Raw genomic sequence first — 24,534 nt, 5'->3', positions numbered from 1 at the left:
GGGCAGCGCAGGGGACAAATCTTTGCGAAGGCGTTTCCGCAGAGCCCCACGTGGCCGCTGTTGCCGGCACGTGGGCATTGGGCGCAGAGGCGGCTCTCGCTGCTGTTCCGGGTCAAAGGAAGGACTGACTTGCGGGTCGGCGACACGCCCGGGGTTCTTGCTTTGCCGCTGCGAGATGGCTGTGTTATCACCGACATGTGGATTCCTTCCATACCAGACCTCTTTTCTCCGGTACCGCTACCCTCCAGAGATATTCTGAGATTTCATGAAGAGAAGGCTACGGGCACTGCTTCATCGGCGGAGCCAGGCATCGCCGGTCAGCGGTGAAGCGGGACCTTAAATTTACGTACACCTCTAATCAGACCATGCTCTTCTCCCCCAGCCCAAGAATCTTCCAACCAAATTCATCCGTTATTGATTTGGAAGCTGACAGATAAGCCTCTTAATTTTGAGGAGTCTTCCCTAAACACTTGCGAATTCTTACACGTAGCAGTCTAAGTCACACTTCCTCCCACTTCTAAGCTTGCTTTACCTCCTTCCTTCCATTTCTTTGCCTTCCAAAACCCCGATGGGCAGGTAAAACCGTGAGGTAGTAGCTGGGTTGGTATGGGAAGAGGAGGGGCACACACCCACGACAAAATTTGGAATAATCTTCTCGAGGAGCACACACACAAAATAGAAACCTCAGCTATTCTAGGCGAGGTTCTGCCTAGAGGCAGAGCTGGGGTGGGAGGAGACTGTTGAGTGGCTCCCCAGTTCCTTCCTACCTCAAGCAAGTTTTTTCTTGGAGAGTTTTCTGATGGGTGAATGAAATTGAGAATGTAAATATGGTTCTTGGAAAGAGATTAATTTCACTAATTAAAAAGGTGTGGGGAAGGGAAGCTGGATACAAATGTCATTTCACTTCCTTGCTAAATGTTTTTCAGTTGCCCCAAGGAGAAAGCCTACATTTTCTAGGTCTTTAAAAGTTTGCTCAGCCTCTACCAAGACAACCTTAACCAGCCTACCCCCACAACTCCATTTCATCATATCTCTGAACTACTTTATGTTCCTTGAAATCACCAGGCTCTCTCTCCTTTTAGAGATCATGTTTGTCTTTTAGGTCTCAGATTTTTTCACTTCTTCCAGGAAGCTTTTCCTAACAGTACCTGACAGTCATATATGTGAAAACCTATAATCACGCTGCCATATAAAAAGTGGAGCAGCAGTTACATGTGCCTTGTGAGGGTCAGGCTTCAAAGTTCTCTGAAAAAACACAACTAAGAGGGAGCAGTATATTTATTCCTATTACAATGATTGTACTAATATACACCCAATATTGGGAAGTTGATGTCTCTTGCAGGGCAAGGAAACACTTTTGAACTGTGTTCAGGTTAAGTAGGACCAGGGCTGGCCCTTTGCCTCTGTCTGGACTAGAGAAAGTTCAGCCTATTGTTAGTCAGATATGGGGCTCCAGAATTTCCATGGAGGGAGGGGCGGTAGGTGGATTAGGGATAGAAATTGGTGAAGGCAGGGCTTGAAAATTGCATCTTGCATGTTTAAACTTACATATATCAGATGGACACTAATGGGGGAGGGCCAAAACTCCTGCCCCAAGGCCACCTTTGTCACTACCGCTTCTCATTCCTGCCCTTTGCCTGGCTTTCTAGAGAGGGCAAGATGGGAGATGGGGAAACATCTCAAGTTCCAAGGGTGATGGGTGATCATGGAGGAACAACAATTTATTAAAGACCTACTACATACCATTCATTTGTACACATCTCACTAAAAAATACTCTAGACGGTATTATTTAATACAGCAGAGCAGTAAATAGCACCGTCTTTGTAAATAGCATTTGTCAGGTAGACCAAATCCTTTGACTGTGTGACCCCAGCCAAGTTCAGTCTAAGACTTTGGTTTCTTCCTCTGTAAAATGAAGGTGTTGATTCTTAGCCCAAAAGATTGTTGGGTTTTCAGTAAGTAATAATAGGGAAGAAATAAAGATTCAGGATCAGGTTTAGTAATTTGCTCAAGTTCATAGAACTTAGCAAGTGGCAGACCTGGGATTCCGATCCCAGTTTAGCTAATTCTATAAGCAATGTTCTTTCCACTACCACGTTGTAACTGGGTATAATCATTTTGGGCAAGTTTCCTTAAGTCCTCTGGGCCTCACATTCCTCATATATAAAATATAGAGTTCATTCATTAAACTCTTGCGTCAAGGTGCGCACATACGTAGACAGCAGCTCCTTCCTCCTTCCCTTTTTCAGTCCACGTAGGTCATTTATCTTTAACTTCCTAAATGGACTCTGCAAAGACTTTACCAAGTGGGCCCCCAGTTGCACAAACACACTTACTTAGATTCCCCTTTATTTTCTCTTCTTCCCTTTTCCTAGGCTCCCGCCCCACCCAGCGCGAGGCCACGCCCTAGCGTGTGACGTCAGTGCGCCTCGTGCGTCGCGTCGCGTCGCGGCGCTCACTGGGGGCCCGGCTTTCGCCCGCTGCTGCCGCCGCCGCCGCCGGCCGCGGCTGCTCTCCCAAGATGGCGGCTCCTCCGGGCGAGTACTTCAGCGTTGGGAGCCAGGTGTCGTGCCGGACGTGCCAGGAGCAGCGGCTGCAGGGCGAGGTGGTAGCCTTCGACTACCAGTCCAAAATGCTGGCTTTAAGTATCCTTCGCTGCGCGGAGCCCGAGGCCGGGCCGGCGTGTATGTGCGGTGGTGGGGGGGTGGGGGACGACGGCGGCGGCTGGGGCCCTCTCCGGGCCTAGGGGCGACCGGCTACCGCGGCGCCCGGGGCGCATGCGCACGGGCCTGAGCTCCCCTCCCCCTCTTCGCGTGTCCCTCGGTCCGCCTTGGGGACCCTGTCTCCCACCCCTTGTGGGAGCTGGGCCCCGACCGAGGGTCAGTGGGTGGAGGGAGGCTTGACACGAGGATGCCTTTTCGGGGGAACGCTATGAGAGAAGACACGGTGATCTGGAGAGAGGGTGGTCGTGGGAGGGGGCTGGTGGATTGGAGCCCGGATGGAAGGGGGGCGGGTAGAATCATGTGGGGAGGGGGTGTACAGATTAAGGAACTGCTAGTAGCTCAAGGGTATAGAGTTTAAGAAGGGGTGTCTTCTGGTGGGATTCGGTCCAAGGAAGGGCGGTGGGGTGGTGACCAAATGGGCCTTGCTTGCTTTGGGGGAGAGTAAGTGCAGGACAGAGTTTGTATCCGAAATGGGGATAGGGGCTTGTTTTGCTGGTGAGTGTGCATGGTGCTATTGGGGGCGGGGAGTATTGAATTAGCTTTCTCAGTCATTCGAAAATTGTTGTTTTGAGAATGTTTGCATAGGAAACCTGGTCCAGACAGAAGACCACGTTTTTTAGGGGCTCTTGTAGGGTTGTGTGGGTTACAGGTGAAAGAGTAAGTTATCTTCTCCTGCTCAGCCCAGCACATGGAGTCCTGACTTTTCCATAGTAGTTGCCTCCCGTTTTGGAAGTGGCGGTGTTAAACAGAATGGAAAAGAAGGCCTGCTTCTTTGGGGTGGAAATGATTTCTGAATTACTCCAGGAAACTCAACCTTGGAATTATAATACCTCCTGATTGTACTAAATATGCCACCCCTTCCCCTTTCTGAGCCACAGGTGGGTTTATTTGGATTTTTTTTTTCTTTTTTTTTTGGAGGAGTAATCCTTTATGGCATCTTTCAAAAGGAAGTTTCCTACCGAGTGCTGCATTTGAGTGGCAAGTATTTTAAATTATTTAACCACTTAGCTGTAGATTTCTAGCCTAGGAGGACATCCTCTGAAACTACAGCAAGAGCCATGCCTTTTTTTTTTAATTAAATATAAAAACTCAGATCTGGACCAAACAGACCTTTTACGATAGTGGTTTAGTTGGAAGGGTTTTGGCATGAGGAATTCCTTTACTTTTAATTGGCATATAATACGCTTTTGATAAATAGTTGGAGGACGGGTGAGTGAGTGAATGAATGAATGAATATATATATAAATGAATGATTTATCTAGCTGGGTTCACTTTGAGTGAGCCTCCTTTCCAGTGCTGTAGTTTTCTCCTCTGCAGAATGGGAAATCTGAAATCTAAAAAAGTGAAAAGAGCAGTATATAGATGAAAGGAGTATTATACCAAGAACAGAAAGTACTGCCTCTCCTGTGTGGTTCCTTAGGTCCTAGACAAACTATATATACATGGCATTAACACAGCATTATGCCTCCCTACAACCAGAGAGGTGACAGAAACCTTTTCTGAGGTTTCCAGTTTTGGATGGTATTTGGCTTTGAAAAGCTTGAGATCTTTGGGTTCTGGGTTTTGAGTGGGCAGAAGGTGGCCGGCAGAGATTCCCTGAGGAGAGCTGTGATTCTTGTGAGGCTCCCCCCTCTTGCTCGTGGCACACCTATTACACCAGCCTTGTGTGAATTGTGTTTTCCATGCCCCTTTTGGGATGTGTCAGTGCTCTGTTTGCCCCTGTTTTCCTTAACTTTATTTTCTCACCAGAATGTCCCTCTTCCAGTGGAAAGCCCAACCATGCAGACATCTTGCTCATAAACTTACAGTATGTTTCAGAAGTGGAAATAATTAATGACCGAACAGAAACCCCTCCTCCCCTAGCTTCACTCAATGTTAGTAAGGTAAGGACTTGAGGGCAGTTCTGGCTCTCCAGAATGGTGGGGAGATTTGAGATTCATTGACTTTTGGTCATACGTACATTGTCCATTGTTTTTCATTTTTTCATTGACTTAAAATTGTTCTGATACCCTTTTGAAAAACCTGTCAGTTTAGGTGTTCTCTTTATTCCTGGGTATCTTCAGAAGACTTAAGAAACCTTTTAATGCCCAAATAGAGAAAGTTGAGAGTTTGCTTTTGTTCTTTGTGAAAGAGGACTTTTTTTTTTTTTTTTTTTAAACCTGGAGTCCATGTGTGAACTTTGGGTGTTGGTGGGGTTGGGTAGGGGTGTGGCCTGTGAACCTCCTGAAATTGTCTGTGTGCACACATGAATATATGTGATTTTGGTGAACATACGGAGTATTTTGCAGATCTCTGATTCATGACCTACAGAAATTTGAAAACTACTGCCTTAGAGCTTCATTTTTGTCTTTATGTTTGTATTTTGAGGACTGACAGAATTAGAGGCTTAGGATATTTTAATCTTGGATGGATATGTTGATAATGTGGGAACCCCCAAATCACTTTGACTCTCCAGTTCTATGAGTGAAAGTTCATGTATAATAATAACATTAGTAATAATACAACCCCATGCCCTGTAGTCATTGCTGTCCTGTACTTGGAACACTCTTCCAGAATTTGGAGCCGCATCCTTCAGCACCTCTTCCAAGAAGTCTTCCCTGATCACCCAGGCTAAAGTAATTTGCCCCCATTATTCTCTCTTACAGTATTTTATCGTTTAGAGTTAAGGTGGCAGCATTTATAGTCCAACTTGGGACATTTTTTTTTGGGGGGGGGGGACGTTTTTGAGAGTAAAGCATTAGTGCTTTTGTTTTACGCTGGTACACTCAGGCAAGTATAGACCAGTGTGTCCTGGGCAAATTGGAATTTAATATTACCCTATTTGTAGCCTTTTTATAAGTATAATTGTGTATTGTTTCTTTGCTTTTCTATCTCACCAAACTTTGTTCGGGGGTTGGGAACCATCCCTGTTTTGTTTATGGCTGAATATACAGAGCCTTGCACAGAATAAGTGCTTAATATTTTTGAGTGAATATTAGACCTTCGATTTTAGTAGCAGCTGCCTTTCCTTAAGTCTCTTGAGATAGTGTGGTGGAAGTTTTTCCCTCTGGAGGAGTCTTGTAATAACGTATATTCTCTTCTCTCTCGGGAATGTGGTATGTTGGCTACAATTCAGCAAAGCAAGGAAACACTCAGGCAGCTGAAACAATAGAGGGTAACTGAGGCTGGCGGAATATAGTTACCTGCGATCTGGAGCTCCCTTTTTTTCAGATTCCGGAGAAATGCCACTTGTTTTTTAGTTATGGCTGAAGACAGATTTGGAAGGATCTTGAGTTTCATGTTAAAGGCTATTGCATATAGAATGTCCCATTCTTAGAAATCTATAGATTTTGTTAAACCCTGCCTTAGGTACCTCCTACTAGAATGTATGAGCTCCTTGAGTGGTTGTCTTTTTTTTTGACTGAAGAGATTTGAAAGATTCAAGTGAAGTTGTTTATTCCTAGTATATTGAGGAGAAAATAGTTACTTTTGGTGTCTATAGGGTATGAGAAGTTTGTTACTAAATAACTGGATGTTTAGTGAGTAGTAGAGGAAAGATTATCTGAAAGGGGGATGATTTTCTCAAATGTAGAGGACTAAGTTTCTGTTCTTGGGACCAGTATGTGCCCCCATTTAGCTGAGAGGGCTTGGAGTATTATGGGGGGGACTGTTAAGTGGGAGCTGTTAAGAGGTAATTTTCTTATGCTTGACCTCAAATATAAAGAGTTCTCGGTTATCGAGTTTGTCTTTAGAGTTTTGCTTTCTGCTGGTCAGTTTTAGATTATTAGTATTGTTGTATATTTACCCACTCTTTCAAGAAAGCGACAGGAATCAATAGGTTAGGGAAGACCAGAAGTTCTTACTTTTCTTATTTTGTGGCCTGCTTGCCAGGTCTTGAAAAAGGTTTGCTGGGAAGAGGAGTCAGAAACTAAAAACTAAAATTAGGTTGGAGGGCTATCTTTGGACTTCATTTATTCACTCTTCCCTTTGCAGACGTGTTGAGGAGTCAGCTATATTGGCTTTCCCTTGAAACTATCGTCTGAGGAGGCTTTGTGATTCCCTGGATTCGATTAGACTTAGAAGAGCCTGCTGTACTGTTACTGAAAACTTAAATCTGGGCAGCTGTTTACGTATTGCTTGATTGACCTGAGAAGTTCATCCCATTGAATAACATGGACTTGGGGTTTTTTTAAGATGGAGAGTTGTTTAAGCATGTTAGGAGGGAACTAAAGTGTTCAGAGATCCCTGGAAGAAAGCTGTTGCTCTCACAGTCTTAGGGAGCACCACTTATGTGCTCCACTTCCAGTAGGAAGTTACTATCACATGTAGGCTCATGTTGCTGATCTAGTAAGTGCTCTGTTTAATCAATCCTGTTGATATAAATTGGATATTTGTTTACTCTGACCCAGCAGGAAATGGAAGAGAAGGACTTTTAAAGAAAATACTTAATTCCAGCCCAACTAGAGAAGGTACGAACTAGCAGTTTTTAGAGATGAGTCTGTTTTGCTTTCCATTGACAGTTCACTGGTGGCTAACAAGTCCTGTGTCTGTCCACAGATGTGGGATGTGAGAGACAGTGGGGTTGCTGAAGGTGGAAGTTACAGGTATCATTTGGTACCTGTACCAAATAGTACCATGGTACCCTGTTAAAGTGTTCTGAATTTCCTGATTCTAAGAGCATTTCAATAAAAGTACAAAAGCACGTCAAAGCCAGTCATAAGTGAGGTTCAGGTTACTCACCCTGTGGCTTATTAGTTTATTCTGTCATGGGGAAGGTTTAAATGTTGCTTTAGGACAAGAAGAACTGTAGTGTCCACGTAGCAGGATGAAGTATGGTGTTTCTGAACAAGTTCCTTTGAACTGACTCTGCTTCTTGCTCCCTGGGGATGGAGATTACCCTTAGGTTAGTAGTGTTCTCAGGAGACGATTTGGGACATGTCAACATTAACAAGGTTGCTCTTGTGTAGCATTATAAAACATTTCCTGAAATCTATTTTGTGCAAGGCGTTGTGGTAAGCTCTGCTGGGGACCACATTTTATATTTGTCTCATGCTTTACAACTTGCAAAGAACTTGGACACCTCTCATTCCATTCTCACAGTCACACCGTGTGTTCTTTAGAGTGTATTCTTTTCATTTAACAGATGAGAAGACAGGCTTATTAGTTTAAGTGACTTGTTCTAGGTTACATGGCTGGTAGCGTGGAAACTAATGTTTTTATGTGCCACTCTAAGCTAGCAACTGGTAGACATTTCATTTAATTCTAACAGTTCTTATGGTGTGGGTACCATCAGCATCTCATAAGAGAGTAAACTGAGGCTCAGAGAGAATGAGTCACTAGCTCAAGATCATCTAGCTACTAAGTAACAGAGCTGGAATTTGAACTCAGGTCTGATGTTTTGACTGCCAAGTCCCATGTTAGTAATGTTTCTACGTGTAGAGAAACCTGAGTGTGTGGTCAGGAGCATTGTGGTCTAGTAGAAAAAGCAAGAACCAAGCAGGTAAGTCTTTAAACATACTTCTCTGCCTCTTAACCTTACTAAGCATGAGATTCCTCACTGTAAAAATGGGATAATGTTAGTGCCTATCTCACAGAGTTGCTGCGGGGATTGGATCAATTGACTAGAATTGGCAGACATTAGTTCTGTTCTTCTGCTTAGCTATTTGTAGCCAACTGATGTTCCTTGAATAGGCATAGGGGCAAGATGGGAGGATGGGGGCATTGTGACTGAGGGAAGGCAGCCAAGAACATGAATGCTATTACTCTGTCAGTCTTTCCTGGCTTTGGATCGACATTTGTTCAGTTATCTGAACTTGCCAACCCAAGATTGGGGAAAATCAAAATTGTATTGAATGCCATTAATATGTAATAGAGTTAAATATTTTTAAGAGATCTCTTCTTGGTGACCAGAATTAACTTGAACTTTGAGAGCAGTGTTACCAGGTGGTGTAGTTAAGTTAACACTTGGCTGGGTACTGGAGTTTAGAGTGAGTAGTCACAGAACCTAGGAGGCTGTGCTTTCAACCTTAGGAAAGAACTCATGGACATAACCAAGGCAAGTGTATGTATTTATTAAGATAAATGCATCTAGTGCATTGAATGAGATGTAAGTCGTCTTCTCACTTTGCTGAGTCGGAGAATACTTTCTTGAAGAGATATTTGTGACTTGTGGGGGGAGGCAGGAAAACTGACAAAGCATAGAAATTGAAATCCGCAGATAAGGCATCCACCTCCCTTACCAAACCACTGACTAATTTGTCAGCCTCTTTTATCCATTTATTACCCATTTAGATCTTGCTAACAAGCAGTGAGTTACCAGATGCACCCAGGAAGAAGAGATTCAAAAAGCTTGTCATTAGCCCCTGGTAATGAAGAAGGAGTTGGGTGCCTTTGGATAAAAAAGGGTATTTGGAGATTGGGTGTGGTGGTGGGGGGTAGTTCTGGAACGGCTGAGAAAACAAAAGAGTCACAGAGTTCACTTTAAAAAAAAACAAACTGTTTACGTTTAGGTAGGTTGTCATATTCAGGGAAGAGCTGACTTACTCTTTGTTTTGAGTTCTCCCAAATTTCAAAGCTAAGGTTTAGGTTAGGGGCACCTGGGTGGCTCAGTTGTTAAGCATCTGCCTTCAGTTCAGGTCATGATCCCAGGTCGAGCCCTGCATCGGGCTCCCTGCTTGTCAGGAAGCCTGCTTCTCCCTCTCCCACTCCCCCTTCTTGTGTTCCTTCTCTTGCTCTGTCTCTCTGTCAAATAAATAACTAAAATTTAAAAAAAAAAAAAAAGCTACGGTTTAGCATAGCCATAGACTTTCCAGTGATTTGAGGGTTAAGTACGAGTACACTCCTGGAGTGGTTAATAGCTGCTGCCTTACGGCCTTTGTTCGTGGATCTGTCTTGTCAGGTGGGCCCTTGACCATATCGTGACCCTAATGTGTGGAGATACGGAGTTAGCACCAAGTAGAATCAGATGGCCTGGCCACACTGTGTTTAGGTTATGTGTATATTGGTAGGAGTTCATATTATGTGTAGATGTGGGAAGGAAAACAATTATGTTTCTAGAGAAAGCAAGCCTTTTTGTCAGATAAAAATTTTCTAGCTTTTAGTAGCTGTATATAACTTATTGGCTCACTTGATTAGAGTGTAATGTCAAGGCCCCAGTACCAGGTTAGAGTCCACCAGTGTTTTGCACGTGGCTGTGAGCAGACACAGCTGTTTCCTTACGAAAGTGTCATGGTTTAGGTTGGAGGAGAAAAGGAGGAGCCCATTACTGCTGTGTGACGGGACATGTTAAGTAGCGAGTGGTATCAGATGAAGTTAGCAAGGTAGAATGATTGACTGCCATTTATTTTAGTTTAGTTTAGTTTAGTTTTATTTATTTATTTTAGAAAGAGGGAGAGCACATGGTGGGGGGAGCAGAAGGAGAGGGAGAGAGAATCTCAGGCCGACTCCCGCTGAGTGGGAAGCCTGACAAAGGGCTCGATCCCAGGACCCCGGGTTAATGACCTGGGCCAAAGGCAGATGCTTAAGCAACTGAGCCACCCAGGTGCCCCTTGGCTTAGGTCTTGATCTCAGTGTCTTGAGTTCAAACCCTGCATTGGGGTCCACAGTCAGCAGGGAGCCTGCCTAAACAATCACTAGCCTTCTGAAGCATGTCACATTCAGTGGCATTCAAACTTTAGCGTCCAACTGACAGAGCCATAGTGGGGGATGCAGTGCTCTGGGCTGGGGCTCGTGGCTCAGTTAGCTATAGTGCATGGCAGCCAGCCAATCCTGTGAGCCTTCATTAGGTTAAGGGTTTAGTTCCAAAGGGGGCTTTCTTGACATCGTGGGGTGTGGAGACAGTTGCTGTGCCCGAGTTACTGGCAGTGGTGCGCCATCTGTGTGTTACTGAAGCCACCTCTGCACTCTGACACGGAGGTGGTTTAAACTGAGGGCTTTACTGCTGGGTCAGTGGGGGTATCGCTTCTGCTGTTAAGGGGCATCCTAACTGTTTGTCCGGTCTTACAGCTACAGAACAGGCTTGTGGAGAAAAGGGTGATGCAGTCAAGTTCTAGCCCTGGAATTTTGAGACTAACTTAGGTAAATATCAGAAACTACGCTGGAGAGTCCAGCAAATTGTACCTGAAGTGGAAAATGAAAGGATCTGCACACTGTGTCAAAAGCCAACTGTGTGTGTGGTAGAATGTGGGGAGTTTGAAGAGCTGGGTTCTTCTAACAGCTGGGCTTCTACTGAATTGTGTGACTGTGTGTTGGTCACTTATTGAAACTGGGAACTGTTCTGTGAAATTCTGATAGTTGAGGTTTCTTTTCCTTTTATCCTCCTTTCCTCTCACTCCCCTTCCCTTCCAGGCACTGGGAATGTTAAGATGATTAAGACCGCCTTTGCCCTCAAGAATCCCATGTTTGTTGGTGGTGGCGAGGGAGAGCAGCATTTAGCTGGTGCTGACAGTACGGCAGGGTCCCTGTTACGAGAGGTGTGAGCAAGGTGTTGTGGGTGCATAGAGAAGGGGCCAGCAAACTTTCTCTGTGAAGGGCCAGATAGTAAATATTTTAGGTTTGTGGGATATCCATTCTCTGTCACAGCTACTCAACTTTGTCTTTGTAGCAAAAGCAGCCATAGATGATACAGAAACAGATGGGTGTGGTCTTTCCAATATGGCATAACTAAAACAGGTGGTTGGCTGAATTTGGCCCACAGGCTCTAGTTTGCCAACCCTTGGTGTAGAGTGGTAAACATTTTAGGGAAGGCTTTTCTGTTGTAATAGTGGAGTAGGGTCTTGAAGAATAAATAATAAAAGGAAGGAACTTAAATGGAATCAAGCTAATTTGGAAGGTGCTCAGTTTGTCCATCTACAGTTTAGAAGCTTTTGCTCTTCTGTTGGGAAGCTAACTTGGAGGTTATTAGTTCTCAGAGGGAGGGAATGGACTTGTTACGTGCCGGGATTGGGGTTAGGTGCTGTACATGCTCACTGAATTCCAACAATAACCCTTCAGGGTGAGCCCCAGATGAAGGGACTGAGGCTCTGGAGAGGTTGTGCGTCGTGCTCAGGTTCCCACAGCTAGTGTGTGGTAGGCAAGAGTTTGAGCCAGTATCTCTCTTTGAGGTAGTAAGGGGGTGTGGCTCTTCTATTTACTTTGTTTTCTCTCTTTTCAGAGCCCAGGAAACAACAGGGCATGGCTAATTTCAGTACCACTGAATAAAATCAACTGTTTTTTTTTTTTTAATTTTTTATTTTTAGAAAGAGAGCAGCACACGTGCTCCCTAGGAGGGGAGGGAAGGTAGGAGTGGGGGAGGGACAGAGGGAGGGAGAGAGAATCTTAAGTAGGCTTCATTGCCATGGAGGAGCCTGACACAGGCTCACTCTCCACCATGAGATCCTGACCTGAGCCAAAATCAAGAGTTGGACGCTCAACCGCCTGAGCCACCCACGCACCCCAAAATCAACTCTTTATTTACTTATTTTTATTTTTAAAGATTTTATTTATTTGACAGAGACAACAGGGGGAGAGGAAACACAAGCAGGGGGAGTGGGAGAGAGAAGCAGATTTCCTGCTAAGCAGGGAGCTCGAGGTGGGGCTCTATCCCAGGATCCTGGGATCATGACCTGAGCTGAAGGCAGACGCTTAATGATTGAGGCGCCCCAGCTCTTTATTCCATAGGTAGTGCCCCCATTTGGGCACATAAAGTTAAAGACATTTCCAACTTACTATTCTAGTTATATTTTAGAAGATGTTCTGTTTAGGACTTATAACTTGTCTGGCGGCTCTTACAGAAACCAGAAAGGAGAGAGCACTGAGCTCATTGGCTAAAAGAAGGTTGGATTGTATGGATTTTTCTGAAATGACCGACAAGCCACCTCTGTGCTAACAATAATGATATTATAATAACAGTGTTAACAGCTAATATTTATACAGTGCTTTACAGCTCCCTTACGGCTTTCACCTGGGCTGTCTCCCTTAATCCTCTCAGCCACGTGTGAGCTGGCTAATTTGAGTGGATACTCTCAGATTGTTGAGGTCAGATTTTAGCTTCTTTCTCAGCCAGTTTTCTCTCTGGAAGGGCCACTTGGAGGTTCCACAGCAGTACTGCTTTCAGGGTCTCTGGAGTAGGAAATTATTAATTTAGTGTCCTGGAAATTTAGTTTTCTGCTAGAGTTATGAATTGTGTTTGGTGACATAATTACAAATAGCTAACAAACCACTGACTTAAAACTAGTTTTTGTTTTAAGCCAGGTGAGAGAGAAACCTTAGCCTTTGTGAACTGGCTGTGACTTGAGGTTGGTTGATACTATACAGTAGCAATATGATGGTTTAACAAGTATCATGTCCCTTTGGCCTTCTGGGTTTGCAGGGTGTTTTTCATCTTAGCTCAAAGCACTCAATGTAACTTTATTTTTAAAGATTTTATTTATTTATTTGACATAGAGATCACAGGTAGGCAGAGAGGCAGGCAGAGAGCAGGTGAAGTTGGCTCCCTGCTGAGCAGAGAGCCCAATGCGTGGCTTGATCCCAGGACCCTGAGATCATGACCTGAGCCGAAGGCAGAGGCTCAACCCCCTGAGCTACCCAGGCACTCCGCTTTCTTTCTTTTTTTAAAGATTTATTTATTGGGGGCACCTGGGTGGCTCAGTGGGTTAAAGCCTCTGCCTTCGGCTCAGGTCATGATCTCAGGGTCCTGGGATCGAGCCCCACATCGGGCTCTCTGCTCAGCAGGGAGCCTGCTTCCCCCTCTCTCTCTGCCTGCCTCTCTGCCTACTTGTGATCTCTCTCTCTCTGTCAAATAAATAAATAAAATCTTAAAAAAAAATTTATTTATTTCAAAGTGGTAGCATGAGCCAGGGGAGGGGCAGACGGAGAGAATATTCAACCCCACTCCCCCGACCCAGGCGCCCCTAGATAAATATTAAAAAAAAAAGAAAAGAAAGAAAATGAGGGTCCAGGGAATACTTACAATTATTGGCCTGAAATTCTTTCTCACACAAGATGTGTTTTCTGAAAAACAGTCCTGTGATTTACCTTTAACAAAAGAAATAAAGGGGCGCCTAGGTGTCTCAGTAGGTTAAAGCCTCTGCCTTCGGCTCAGGTCATGATCCCAGGGTCCTGGGATCAAGCCACGCATCGCATAGGGCTCTCTGCGCGGCGGGGAGCCTGCTTCCCTCCCCACCCCCCTGGCTGGCTCTCCGCCTACTAGTGATCTCTGTCTCTCCAATAAATAAAATCTTTAAAACAAAACAAAAAAAATAATGTTCTTGATGTTCAGGGTGAGACTGGGGCCCTTTTCAGATAAGAGCAGTCCTTCTCTAGAAGGCAGACAGCTGTGTTCTGAACTGGGGACATTGGTGGAAATGCCAGAATGCGTTGACAAAAAGAGAAGGTGGCAGCTGAGTTTTAAAATTTTTTCCTTTCTGGAAAAAAAAAATGTTTTTCCTTTCTGAAAATTTTTTCTTTTGCATTCAAATTTATATTTTCAACAATAATTTAGACTTACTTAGGTGAAGCTGTTTGTAGCACAGGATTAAGAATGTAAGCTCTGGAGTCAGACTGGCTTGAAATTCAGATTCCCACTTGTGGCTTGGTAAACTTGGGCAAGTTTCTCCATCTATTAAGTAGGAGGAATTTTAGTCCCTATTCTATAGGCTTGTACAGATTTTTTTTTTTTTAAGATTTTATTTGTTAGAGAGTGAGCACAAGTCGGGTAGGGGGAAGGGGCAGGGGGAGAGAGACAAGCAGACTCCCCACAGGGAGCCCAACATGGGACTCGACCCCAGGACCCTGAGATCATGACCTGAGCCGAAGGCAGATGCTTAACCGACTGAGCCACTCAGCGCCCCGTTGTACAGATTAAATGTTTTAATACACGTGAGGTGTGTAGCTTGGTGCCTAGAGTGGAGTAGGCTTTCACTCAGCAGCGTGGCTCTTAGAATGTTAATATTAACTATCAAGCCTCTTAGGCTCTACAGTTCCTGTTTGATTCAGTGTTTTGATACATTATTATATAGTCTAAGATACAAAGACAAGTGGGGTACTCTATTTTTGGAGTTCCCAACTATCCAAAGTTGTAAAGAACAGTATTTTACTGGAACTGTCAGACAGGAGCTTTCAGCTAGGGAACAGGAAGACTTGGGGATAACTGATTGGAGGCTGGAACAAATATTTTTGAGAGCCTGCTTTTTGCTAGCTAGGAAGGAGGGCTTTCTGAGGGCGCATCCCAGGATGGAGACAGCAGAGGCAAGCGCGGGCCCTAGGATGCTGGTGGTTCTTGGCTGCCGCGGTTCTCAGCCGCCGTGGTCTGTCATCCGTCCGCCTCCCACAGGCGTCATGGCCAGTGCCGGCAGGTCCCGGGCGGCAGCTGCAGTGCTTCCTCGCCTCCGTATGAGGGCAGCTGGCTGGATGGCCTGCGTGCACACATGAGACAAACTCAGAGTGGATCATTGGAGTCAGTAGGTCACATCCAGTGTGTTCCTCTTTGGACTCTGCTTCCCTTGTTGTCTCAGCTGTCGCAGCCTGTTAAATACTTGCGGTAGGAACCCGTCTGGGTTCCCTACAGCGCCTGTGCTTCCCTGGTCTGGGCGTGTGGGGCTAAGCTGGCCCAGCTGGTGACTCAGTAACAAGATGAAGTACGTATCGCTTGGATTTTGTCGTTGTGACTGCTTCCTTTTCTCCATGTCACTGAGTGTAGGAGGAGAGGTGTGTGCATTAATTCACTCATTCAAGGGTTACCCCACAGCACGCATGATTAGATGCCTTTTAATATTGATGTGCTTTGGTATCAAGTTCACGTACTTTTCTCCGTTGCCCACATCAAGTTGCTATATCCAGAGTGGCCATGGGAGGAAGCACTGGTTAGTAGACCAGGAATAGCTGTTTTCACTGGGTTTCATACAAAATAAAAGGAGAGGCAGGTAAGCACAGGTAGTCTTGTGCAGTCATTTCAGTTAAGCCACATGCACATGAGTAGCAAGTACCTGTAGGTTTGTGCTTCTCACTTTGCCTGAACTCAGTTTGTAAAGTGCTGCCTTTAATGTTCTTGGAGATTCTCAACAGTTAGTACTTCAGTTTTGATTGGAAGAGAGGCCAGCAGCTAGCATGTTTCACTGAAAATAGATGCATTATGGTGGTAGTCGTTGAATTTTAAAAAATTGCAATCCTGGTTATATTCCCAAGTTTATTTATTTATTAAGATTTTATTTATTTATTTGACAGAGAGAGAGCACAAGTAGGCAGAAAGACAGGCGGGGGGTGGGGGGAAACAGGCTCCCTGATGAGCATGGAGCCCGATGCAAGGCTCGATCCCAGGACCCTGAGATCATGACCTGAGCCAAAGGCAGAGGCTTAACCCACTGAGCCACCCAGGCGCCCCAATCTTCCCAAGTTTAAAAGGTACACACTACACTTCTACTGAGGGCAGCTTTTGTTGGTTCCCTCTAGTGGTTTGACAGTAACTGTAAACTTACTATCTTGGAGTAACTGGACCATTTATACATATGCATGAATGCTGTGGGGGGATTCAAACCTAAGTAACTGCTAACTTGAGGGTAGAGTGATAGTCATTTGCTTTACAAAAGGAGGCTTATCTATGGTTTTCATGAGTTTTCAGGAACAGGCCTAAAAAGAGCAAGTAATCTCACCCCCAGTTTTTTTTTTTTTTTCACCCCCAGTTTTGAGAGAAGACTTCTGGATTCATTTTGTGAGGGTAACCATCCTTGTTTCTGTTTGTTAGGCTCCTCTGAGGGAGAAATTTACCCCTTTGTATAAGTTCCGGGTGAAAGCAGATCTATGTAGCTGAATCAGATAAAAACATTTTTCAGATTGCCATGAAAATACAATTCATAAACAGACAGCTGGAGGTTTCAAAGTTTGCATTGCATCCAAATCCCCCAGAGCACAATTGCAGGTACAAGTAGAGTAATTGAGGATATTGGGGCAAATTGAAATATAGTCAGTTTACTCTGATTTCTATTGACTTCTCTTTCTTTTTTTTAAAGATTTATTTATTTATTAGAGAGAGAGAGGCAGAGAGGCAGGCAGAGAGAGGGGGAAGCAGGCTTTCTGCTGAGCAGAGAGCCCAACTCGGGGCTCAATCCCAGGACACTGAGACCATGACCTGAGCCGAAGGCAGAGACTTAACTCACTGAGCCACCCAGGCGCCCCTCTGTTGACTTTTCTAAGGCTCTTTTTTTTGGGTAAAGATTTTATTTATTGGAGAGCAAGAGAGGGTGATGTAGGACAGGGAGAGGGACAACCTGACTTTGCACTGAGCGCGGAGCCTGCTGCAGGGACTGATCTCACGATCCTGAGATCACAACCTAAGCTGAAACCAAGAGCTGAAACGAGTTGGACACTTAACCAGCTGAGCCATACAGGTGCCCCTCTAAGGCACTTTATCATTTAGCATTTGGGACCTGTTTGCACTATGAGTTGAAATAGAGAATCATCTAGTCTATTCTCCTTTGCTTTCAGAGCCTTTAGAGGAGATTATACACCTGGTATTTTGGGGGGCTAGAAGCGTATTTTGAAATCCTTGTTTTCTAACTGTTGCTGTTACTCAGGCTGTCCAAAGGAATCACTTCTGGCTGAGATTTATATACATTTTATTCTGCCTCTGGCAAGAATTCAAAAGTGACTCCTTTCCCAGCCTTTTTCCTTCTTCTAGCTTAAATTTGTCAGTTCTGTTCTTAAACATTCAGCATAGGTGCCTGGTTTCCCTGAGCCATTTCCTCTCTTACTGAATGGGTGAGGTTAGTTTTTAATCTGCTATGTAGGTGACAAGGATATTTTGCTGGGGGTATCCTCTCTTGTCTAGTCAACACAAGCTTTATAGAAGCAGCTTTTGTCTGATCCAACACAAGGAGATGATTTTGGTTTTCAGGGATAAACTTTATTTTTTTTAAAGATTTTATTTATTTGAGAGAGAGGGAGAGAGGGGGAAGGGTCAGAGGGAGAAGCAGACTTCCCGCTAAGCAGGGAGGGCGAGACTCAGATCCTGGGACTCCAGGATCATGACCTGAGCCAAAGGCAGTTGCTTAACCAACTGAGCCACCCAGGCACCCACGTTTTTTTAAAAGATTTTATTTATTTATTTGACAGAGAGAGAGATCACAAGTAGGCAGAGAGGCCTACTTTGGGGGCTGGGGGGAAGCGGGCTCCCTACTGAACAGAGAGCCTGATGTGAGGCTTGATCCCAGGACCCTGAGATCATGACCTGAGCCGAAGGCAGCCGCTTAACCACTGAGCCACCCAGGCATGCAGGGATAAACATTTTTAAATATTTTATTTATTTATTTTGACAGAGTGAGGGAGAGAGTGAACACGAATAGGGTGAGCAGCAGAGGGAGAGGGAGAAGCAGACTCCCTGCAGAACAGGGAGCCTGATGTAGGACTTGATCCCAGGATCCTGAGATCCTGACCTGAGCTTGAAGGCAGATGTTTAACCGACTGAGCCACCCAGGCGCCCCAAGGATAAACATTTTTAAAAAGACCTGCAAGTGAGACCTTCCTGCCTGTTCACAGGGTAAGGTAAATAGCTGCCCGGTCACTTGCGCTCCTCAGGAGCCCTGCAAGAGCGTGGTTAATCCAGGGGAGCGCTGTTGCCCCCTGGTTTTCCCTTCTTTCCTTGGAGACTTCAGATTTTCTACAGGGTTGTTTGGGAAATGAGACTCAAGGAAACTCCTTGTTATCAGGGTTTTCTGGGTGACTAAGTTTTTGCTTTTTGCTGCTTAAAATACACCATCAGCGGTTTTTTTTCTCTAGAGACTGAGAGCTTTCTTGCTGCAGTTGGGATTGCTGAGGCTCCGGGGAATACTGTCAGCCCTGTGCATTTCTTTCTCTGTGGAGTTCTAGCCTGGTAGGGCCAGAATGGCAGGGACTATGTGAAAAGGGAGCTCAGGCTTCAGATCACTGCAGAGTTCTGGCCTTTCTTTCCTCTTTTCCCTGGGGACCCTGAAATGCCAGCATGCATGACCTCTCTCTTCTGTGTTCACACCCCTCACCCCTCAGATGATTTTTGAAACTCAGAGGCAGGGCTCCCCATAACCCAAAGGTCTCCTTTTCTCTTCTTCATAGTCAAACCCACACCTTAATAAAGTGCTTCATTTTGCTAACAATTAGACACTTTGCCTCTAAAACTGTATTTGGTCTATGGTTTGAGGGGTCACTGTTAAAATGGAATAGAAATGTTTAGGAATTCCAAATATCCAGGTACTTTGGGGATGTGTGTGAGGTATGACTCTCTATTTTAAGGAGCTGGTGTTTGGGGACAAACTGTGTGTTCTCATGTGTGTGTCTGTGCGTATGTCTTTTGTGTACTAGCTGCAGCATTGGTATACTAAGGTGCTCATGTTCATGGGCCTGAAAAATCTCCAAATCATTTGTTTGACTTTCAGATGTATTTTCTGCCTTTCGTTTTAACCATCTTGTCCAGCACATTTGTTTTGCTTTACACTGAAACGAATTTGTACTTCTGGAGTCTCTAGCAACCAGTATAGTAGGGTGGGGACTAGAAGTATATTAGAGGGACAGTAGGAGTTGACAGGGCAACCCACCCCTGTTGGGAGGGATTTACTAGATTTTAGTAGACTACAGTAGTCTCCCCTTATCTGCAGGGTTTGTAGTCCAAGACCCTGGAGGATGCCTGAAACCATGAATAGTACCGAGCCCTATATGAATTAGTTTTTTTTCCCTTCCTGTACACACATAACTATGATAAAGTTATAATTAGTCACAGTAAAGACTAACAACAATAACTATTAATAAAAGAAAAAGTATAACAGTATGCTGTAATAACAGTTACGTGAATATGGTCTCTCTCTCTGTCTCAAAATACCTCATTGTATTGTTTTTACTCACCCTTCTTGTGCTGATGGGAGGTGATAAGATGCCTCCGTGATGTGATGAAATGAGGTGAATGATGTAGGCACTGTGATGTAGCATTAGGTTACCGTTGACCTGACCTGATGATATGTCCAGGAAGAGCGTCAGCTGTTTCCAGACCAACGTTGACCCTGGATAAGAGACGGGGAGGGGCGGGGAACTACTGTACTAGAGTTTGTTAGAATTTCTTTTGATCAGTTTGTGAGCATTCCACTAGAGGGCAGATAAGGAATAAACAAGGTAGAATGCAGACCATTCCATATTCTAAAGAGTAGGATATCGGTAGCTTACGTTGAAGGTCGGCAGTATCCACGGGTTAGGTTTACTTGAGTTTTGGCTCCCCATGTGAGCACAGATAGTGGTACCAGAAAGGTCATCTTTAGAACCTAAAATTCTGGTCTCTGAAGGTGTCACAGACATTAATTTCTGAACCTGAGACTCTAGCAGTGGCTGATAAAAATTCTTAATTTTCTCCTTTCATAGATATGTGTGCGTTACCTTTTTTTCCGACTATCACTTCCCAGTCCCACTGTGTAACATTGCTGTGCTTTATTTTCTGCCTAGCTCCTTTTAGCACGGTCTGAAGTTACTCTGTTTTTGTTCGTGGTCTCTGTCCAGTCCCCGCCTCCGTGCTGTATCTCTAGCCTAGCACAGCGCATGGGTACCTGGTGGGCACTCAGTAAGTGGATGGAAGGAATGTTTGCCACTGTAGCGGTAACTACTCAGGCCATCTTGGGCTGTGTTTGTTTCACTTTTGGACTCTGAGAAAACTGAAGCTACCAAACCAGTCTTTCCTAGCCTCCTTTCCTCAACAGGTCCTGACTGTTGGGAAGAATGAAGGTGAATGCTTTTCTGAGTCTCTTTCCTCTCCCCCACCCTAGCTTGCCAGCAAAGCACGGACAGAGAAGGAGGAGAAGCTGAGCCAGGCCTATGCAATCAGCGCTGGTGTTTCCCTAGAGGGCCAGCAGCTCTTCCAGACCATACACAAGACGTGAGTCGGGGGAGCATAGGGGTCCCTTGTCCCCGGGGGCGATGCTGCCTGGCCGCGCTGTGTGGTAGTCGTGTTCCTGAAGGTCAGCAGAGGTGCTGGGTAGTGTGTCGGCAGCACCTCGGTGTCCAGGAATGTGGGTTTTCCCGTACAGGAGAATGGTGGAATCGCGGGCAGGTTGTCTTCCCTGGCCTTCGGTGCCTTCATGTGCAAAACTTGGTTTGGGAGTGGATTTTCCTGAAGATCCCTTTCAGAACTGGTATTCAATAATTTAGAACTCGTGGCTTCTTTCTCTTTATTATTTTGATCTAACTTTCTCCAGAAGCTGATGCAGTTTTACTAAGGGAGAGTTATGTGTCTGTCTCTTTCTAATTAATTGTACATCGGGGTGTATATAGGGAGTTAGGGAAAGCAGAAGGCCGCCTTATTACCACCTCCTAAAAGACATTTTGTCACAGCAGAAGTCATTTGACTCTCCACTAGCTTCCCTAGCTGCTGAAAAACTGAAACATTTGACACTCCCCCTCCCCCCTGCTGCCTTCTGTTACCCTATTTAACCACCTGGGTCTGGTGCACAGATGGCAGCTGGCATCAGAGCTGTCTGAGGCCGTGGTATGAGTGTCTGAACATTTACAGGTATGTGAGGGAACTCTGAGGAATATCAGCTGCCCTGCGTTTCCCCAAGTGTGAACTGGAATGGGTTTTCCCAGTCTGGCAAGTGCCCAGCTGTCTGATAATTGAGAGGGGCTGGTTTGAGGAGCGGTTTCCATTTCGGGAGGTAGGGGACAGCGTGCAGATCATAGCAAGTTGGGGGAATTTCTTTTCCTGTCTTTCTAAAGGTGCTATTTCCCCCTAGGTCAAAGGTTGGCAAACTCCAGGCAGATCAACTCATTTCTTTATGTATCATCTGTGGCTGCTTTTGTAGTAGGCACAGCAGCAGAATTCAGTGGTTGTGACAGAAATTGGATGGCGCTCACAGCCTCAAATACTTACTGTCTGACTCTATAGAAAAAGGTTGCCAGCCCCTGCCCTAGGCTGCTACTTTAGTTGAATCTAGTGGCCTGAGCCTCACTGTTCATTTGAATTCAATTTGGATTGGACTTCTGAGGCTGCCACCAAGGTTTCTCTGGTTTTCTAGGTCCCCAGTGCTTCCGAGTAATTCTTCTGGGCTCTCCTTGGAATGAATGTGCATCATGTCATTGCTTTTCCTAGCCAGTGATGCCCAGGGGCTGTTTCTTGGCTACTGCACCCTATGGGCTGCTGGCATCTGGTTACTGTCTGAGCTATGAGCTGAGAAGTTGGGGTCAGTTTTCTCGAGTTACTTATTCATCAGGCAGGAGGTGTGGGATGCCTCCAAGAGGCAACTTTCACCTGCTTTCTTCTCCTTCCAGCATTAAAGACTGTAAATGGCAAGAAAAAAACATCGTAGTCATGGAAGAAGTTGTTATTACACCCCCATATCAAGTGGAAAACTGTAAAGGCAAAGAGGGGAGTGCACTGAGCCATGTACGCAAAATAGTAAGTAAAGGAGCCGTGAACCTTTAGAGAGAGGATGATTCCTTGGCCTTCACCCCTCCAGCCTCAGGGCAGGCCCTTGTGCTGCAGTCTTCTGCCTGCTCCGACATGCCAGCCCGAGAGCAGCCCTGCCTGGCCCTGCAGTGCTCCGCTGCTCTGGCCGGGCCACTCATGTGGGGATGGAACCCACCGGGCAGTGCAATAAAGTGAGCGCTCAGCCCCATGTCCTCGGCAGTGTGGCTTTTCAGAATTAGCCAGACCATTCCATGGGACTGTGCCTGAGCAGTTCCTCTCATCCCAGGCTGGGTTCTTCTCAGGATGGGCTGGTTGGTATCAATCAGTTGCTTTTGGCATCTGTGACCCTGCATATGTGATGTGACTGTCTCGATTGAGTTGCAGCATTTGTAAAAACTCTGAGCATTGAGAGACCAACATTGTGGGTGTAAAAAGTCTAATACTGTTAATTCCTTGTCAGCTTTTCTGCACTTACATGAAGAGGGGAGAGGGAGTTGGGGTCAAAATAATCTCTTCTCGTACTGCGTTTGAGCTTATCGGTTCACTTTCTTTTAGACAGTCTGAGCTGAAGGTGCAGCACATGTGGCTGAAACAAAGAGGCCGCCGCCTCTCTCTGGCCTCGAAGGCCCGCAGATAGCGAGGGTGGAGGGGCCTGAATGGTGTCTGAGCTGGACAGCCAGGACAGGCTGTGGAGGCCTGGCATGAACTGTTTGGGAGGCCTTGGTGCCCATCTCCTGTTCTGACCTAGGCTGAACTGGTCTCTTTCAGGTTGAAAAACATTTTAGAGACGTGGAAAGCCAAAAGATACTGCAGCGTTCACAAGCCCAGCAACCACAGAAGGAGGCTGCCCTGTCATCCTGAGTCCGCACACACGGAGGACTCTTCCAGCATCCAGCCGACGAGGCGATGGTGGTGGCTTCGGCGGAGGCAGGCCGGGGGAGGGAAGGGATCCTTTATTTCCTGTTGGCTCTTGTTAACAAAGGGTCGGCATTTCCAAATCTTAGACTTGAACAAACAAAACACCCAACAAAAAAGAACAAGAGAATAATTTAAAAGTTGAATCATTACTTGACTAACAGACTTCGGTCCACCATGTCCTTTTCACAGCCCCCTTCTGGAACAGTCACCTTGTTAATTTTATTTTTGAAAATTCCTTTCCTGCTCTGCCCTTTCACCTCTGACTTTCCTAGTCTGTCCCTGCCATTCTGTTTTTATAAGTGGCTACACTTGCCTTCTGAGTGATCGAAAGAAACTTTTACATCTTCTCTTCCAAAATAAAAGTAACAAGCTGACTGTGATACTTAAGTTGAGACTAGAGCAGCAGACAGAGGTCTCACTTTAAATTTGTCTTTTTTTTTTTCTTTCTTTTTTTTTTTTCCTTTTTTTGCACAGGGCATGGCTTGAATTAGTTTTATTTTTCTTAACTTTAAATATATATATGAAAATATATATTAAAATGTTCTCTAAATATTTTCTGCTTCTTGCAGGTCTCTTTTTACTAGATCATGGCCGCTCTTCCCACCTCATCCCTTCGAAAATAAAAACGTGTTACCCTCCCCACCACCTATAGCCAGGCAACTAACTTGACTTGGTTCACAGCAAGAATCTTCTGCAGCACTTTCTAGAGCCAGTGTTTGCAGGTGGGATTCGGCTGTGAGGGTTCCTGATGGCTTTTTAGTCTTTAACCGTGTGTGTATACCAGTCTCACATTGGGCCAGAACCTCAGGATTCTCCCTCTGCCTTTTGTCTTACTTCATGGTACTAGAAGAACTTCCTCACCACTCTCCCGTCTCCTAGATGGGAGAGTCTGCTGCCCTGTCTCCTGTGCCCTCTGCAGGAAGAAAACTTTTGCATGGCACGTCTCAGCTCCTCCTCGAAGGATGATTTTCTTCCATAAGAAACCTGGAGCCCACCTCTCCCGGTCTCTCGAAGTCTGTATCCAGAGCCACTAGCCCAGGAGAAAGCTTGGGTGACCTGTAGTTTCTCTTCTCCCACCAACCTCCTGCTTTTATGCCCTTCCCCACCCCCCTTAAATTTTACAAGCTTATGATAGTTTGTATGTGCTCAGCCGATGGGCAGAAAACCTGGAGAGAACTTCTGGACTTTAGCCCACCAGTTTGTCTGGTTTGACTAACCTGCTGAGCGCGAAAACTGGCACGCAGTGCCCCTGTGCCTTCAGGGCAGTCCAGTGGGGCCGAGTGTGCCACCAGCTGAATATCAGGCACCTAGTGGGAAGTGGGTGATGCTCATGTGACTGGCTAGAGCTTTGGGGGTGGGGTGGGGGTTAACTACTATCTTTTTGGCCATGATCTCTTTCCCCTTCCTTTTTTTTTTTTAATTAAATAAATGGATCAAAATTAAATAATTCAAGCCCTGCCTTCAAAATGAAATTTTTTTTTTAGTATTGTTTAGCAAAAACAATAAAACCCAAATTTTTTTAACCATCA

The 24,534-nt window shown here is 45.3% G+C and overlaps 1 protein-coding gene across 1 annotated transcript; it reads left to right on the top strand.

Annotated features, from left to right (window-relative positions):
* The first annotated feature begins 2,445 nt into the window (after positions 1-2,445).
* LSM12 (LSM12 homolog) lies at positions 2,446-24,534 on the top strand. Its single transcript, XM_080827490.1, has 5 exons — positions 2,446-2,646; positions 4,474-4,607; positions 20,451-20,560; positions 21,949-22,075; positions 22,856-24,534. Exons 1-5 carry the CDS (start codon positions 2,523-2,525, stop codon positions 22,946-22,948), a joined length of 588 nt encoding a protein of 195 aa, XP_080683616.1. The 5' UTR covers positions 2,446-2,522; the 3' UTR covers positions 22,949-24,534.

This window comes from Martes martes (assembly GCF_963455335.1).
Source record: "Martes martes genome assembly, chromosome: 16".
Lineage (NCBI taxonomy): Eukaryota > Metazoa > Chordata > Mammalia > Carnivora > Mustelidae > Martes > Martes martes.
The sequence above is the reverse complement of the archived record's forward strand: the minus strand, read 5'-3'. Positions and strand labels throughout refer to the sequence as shown.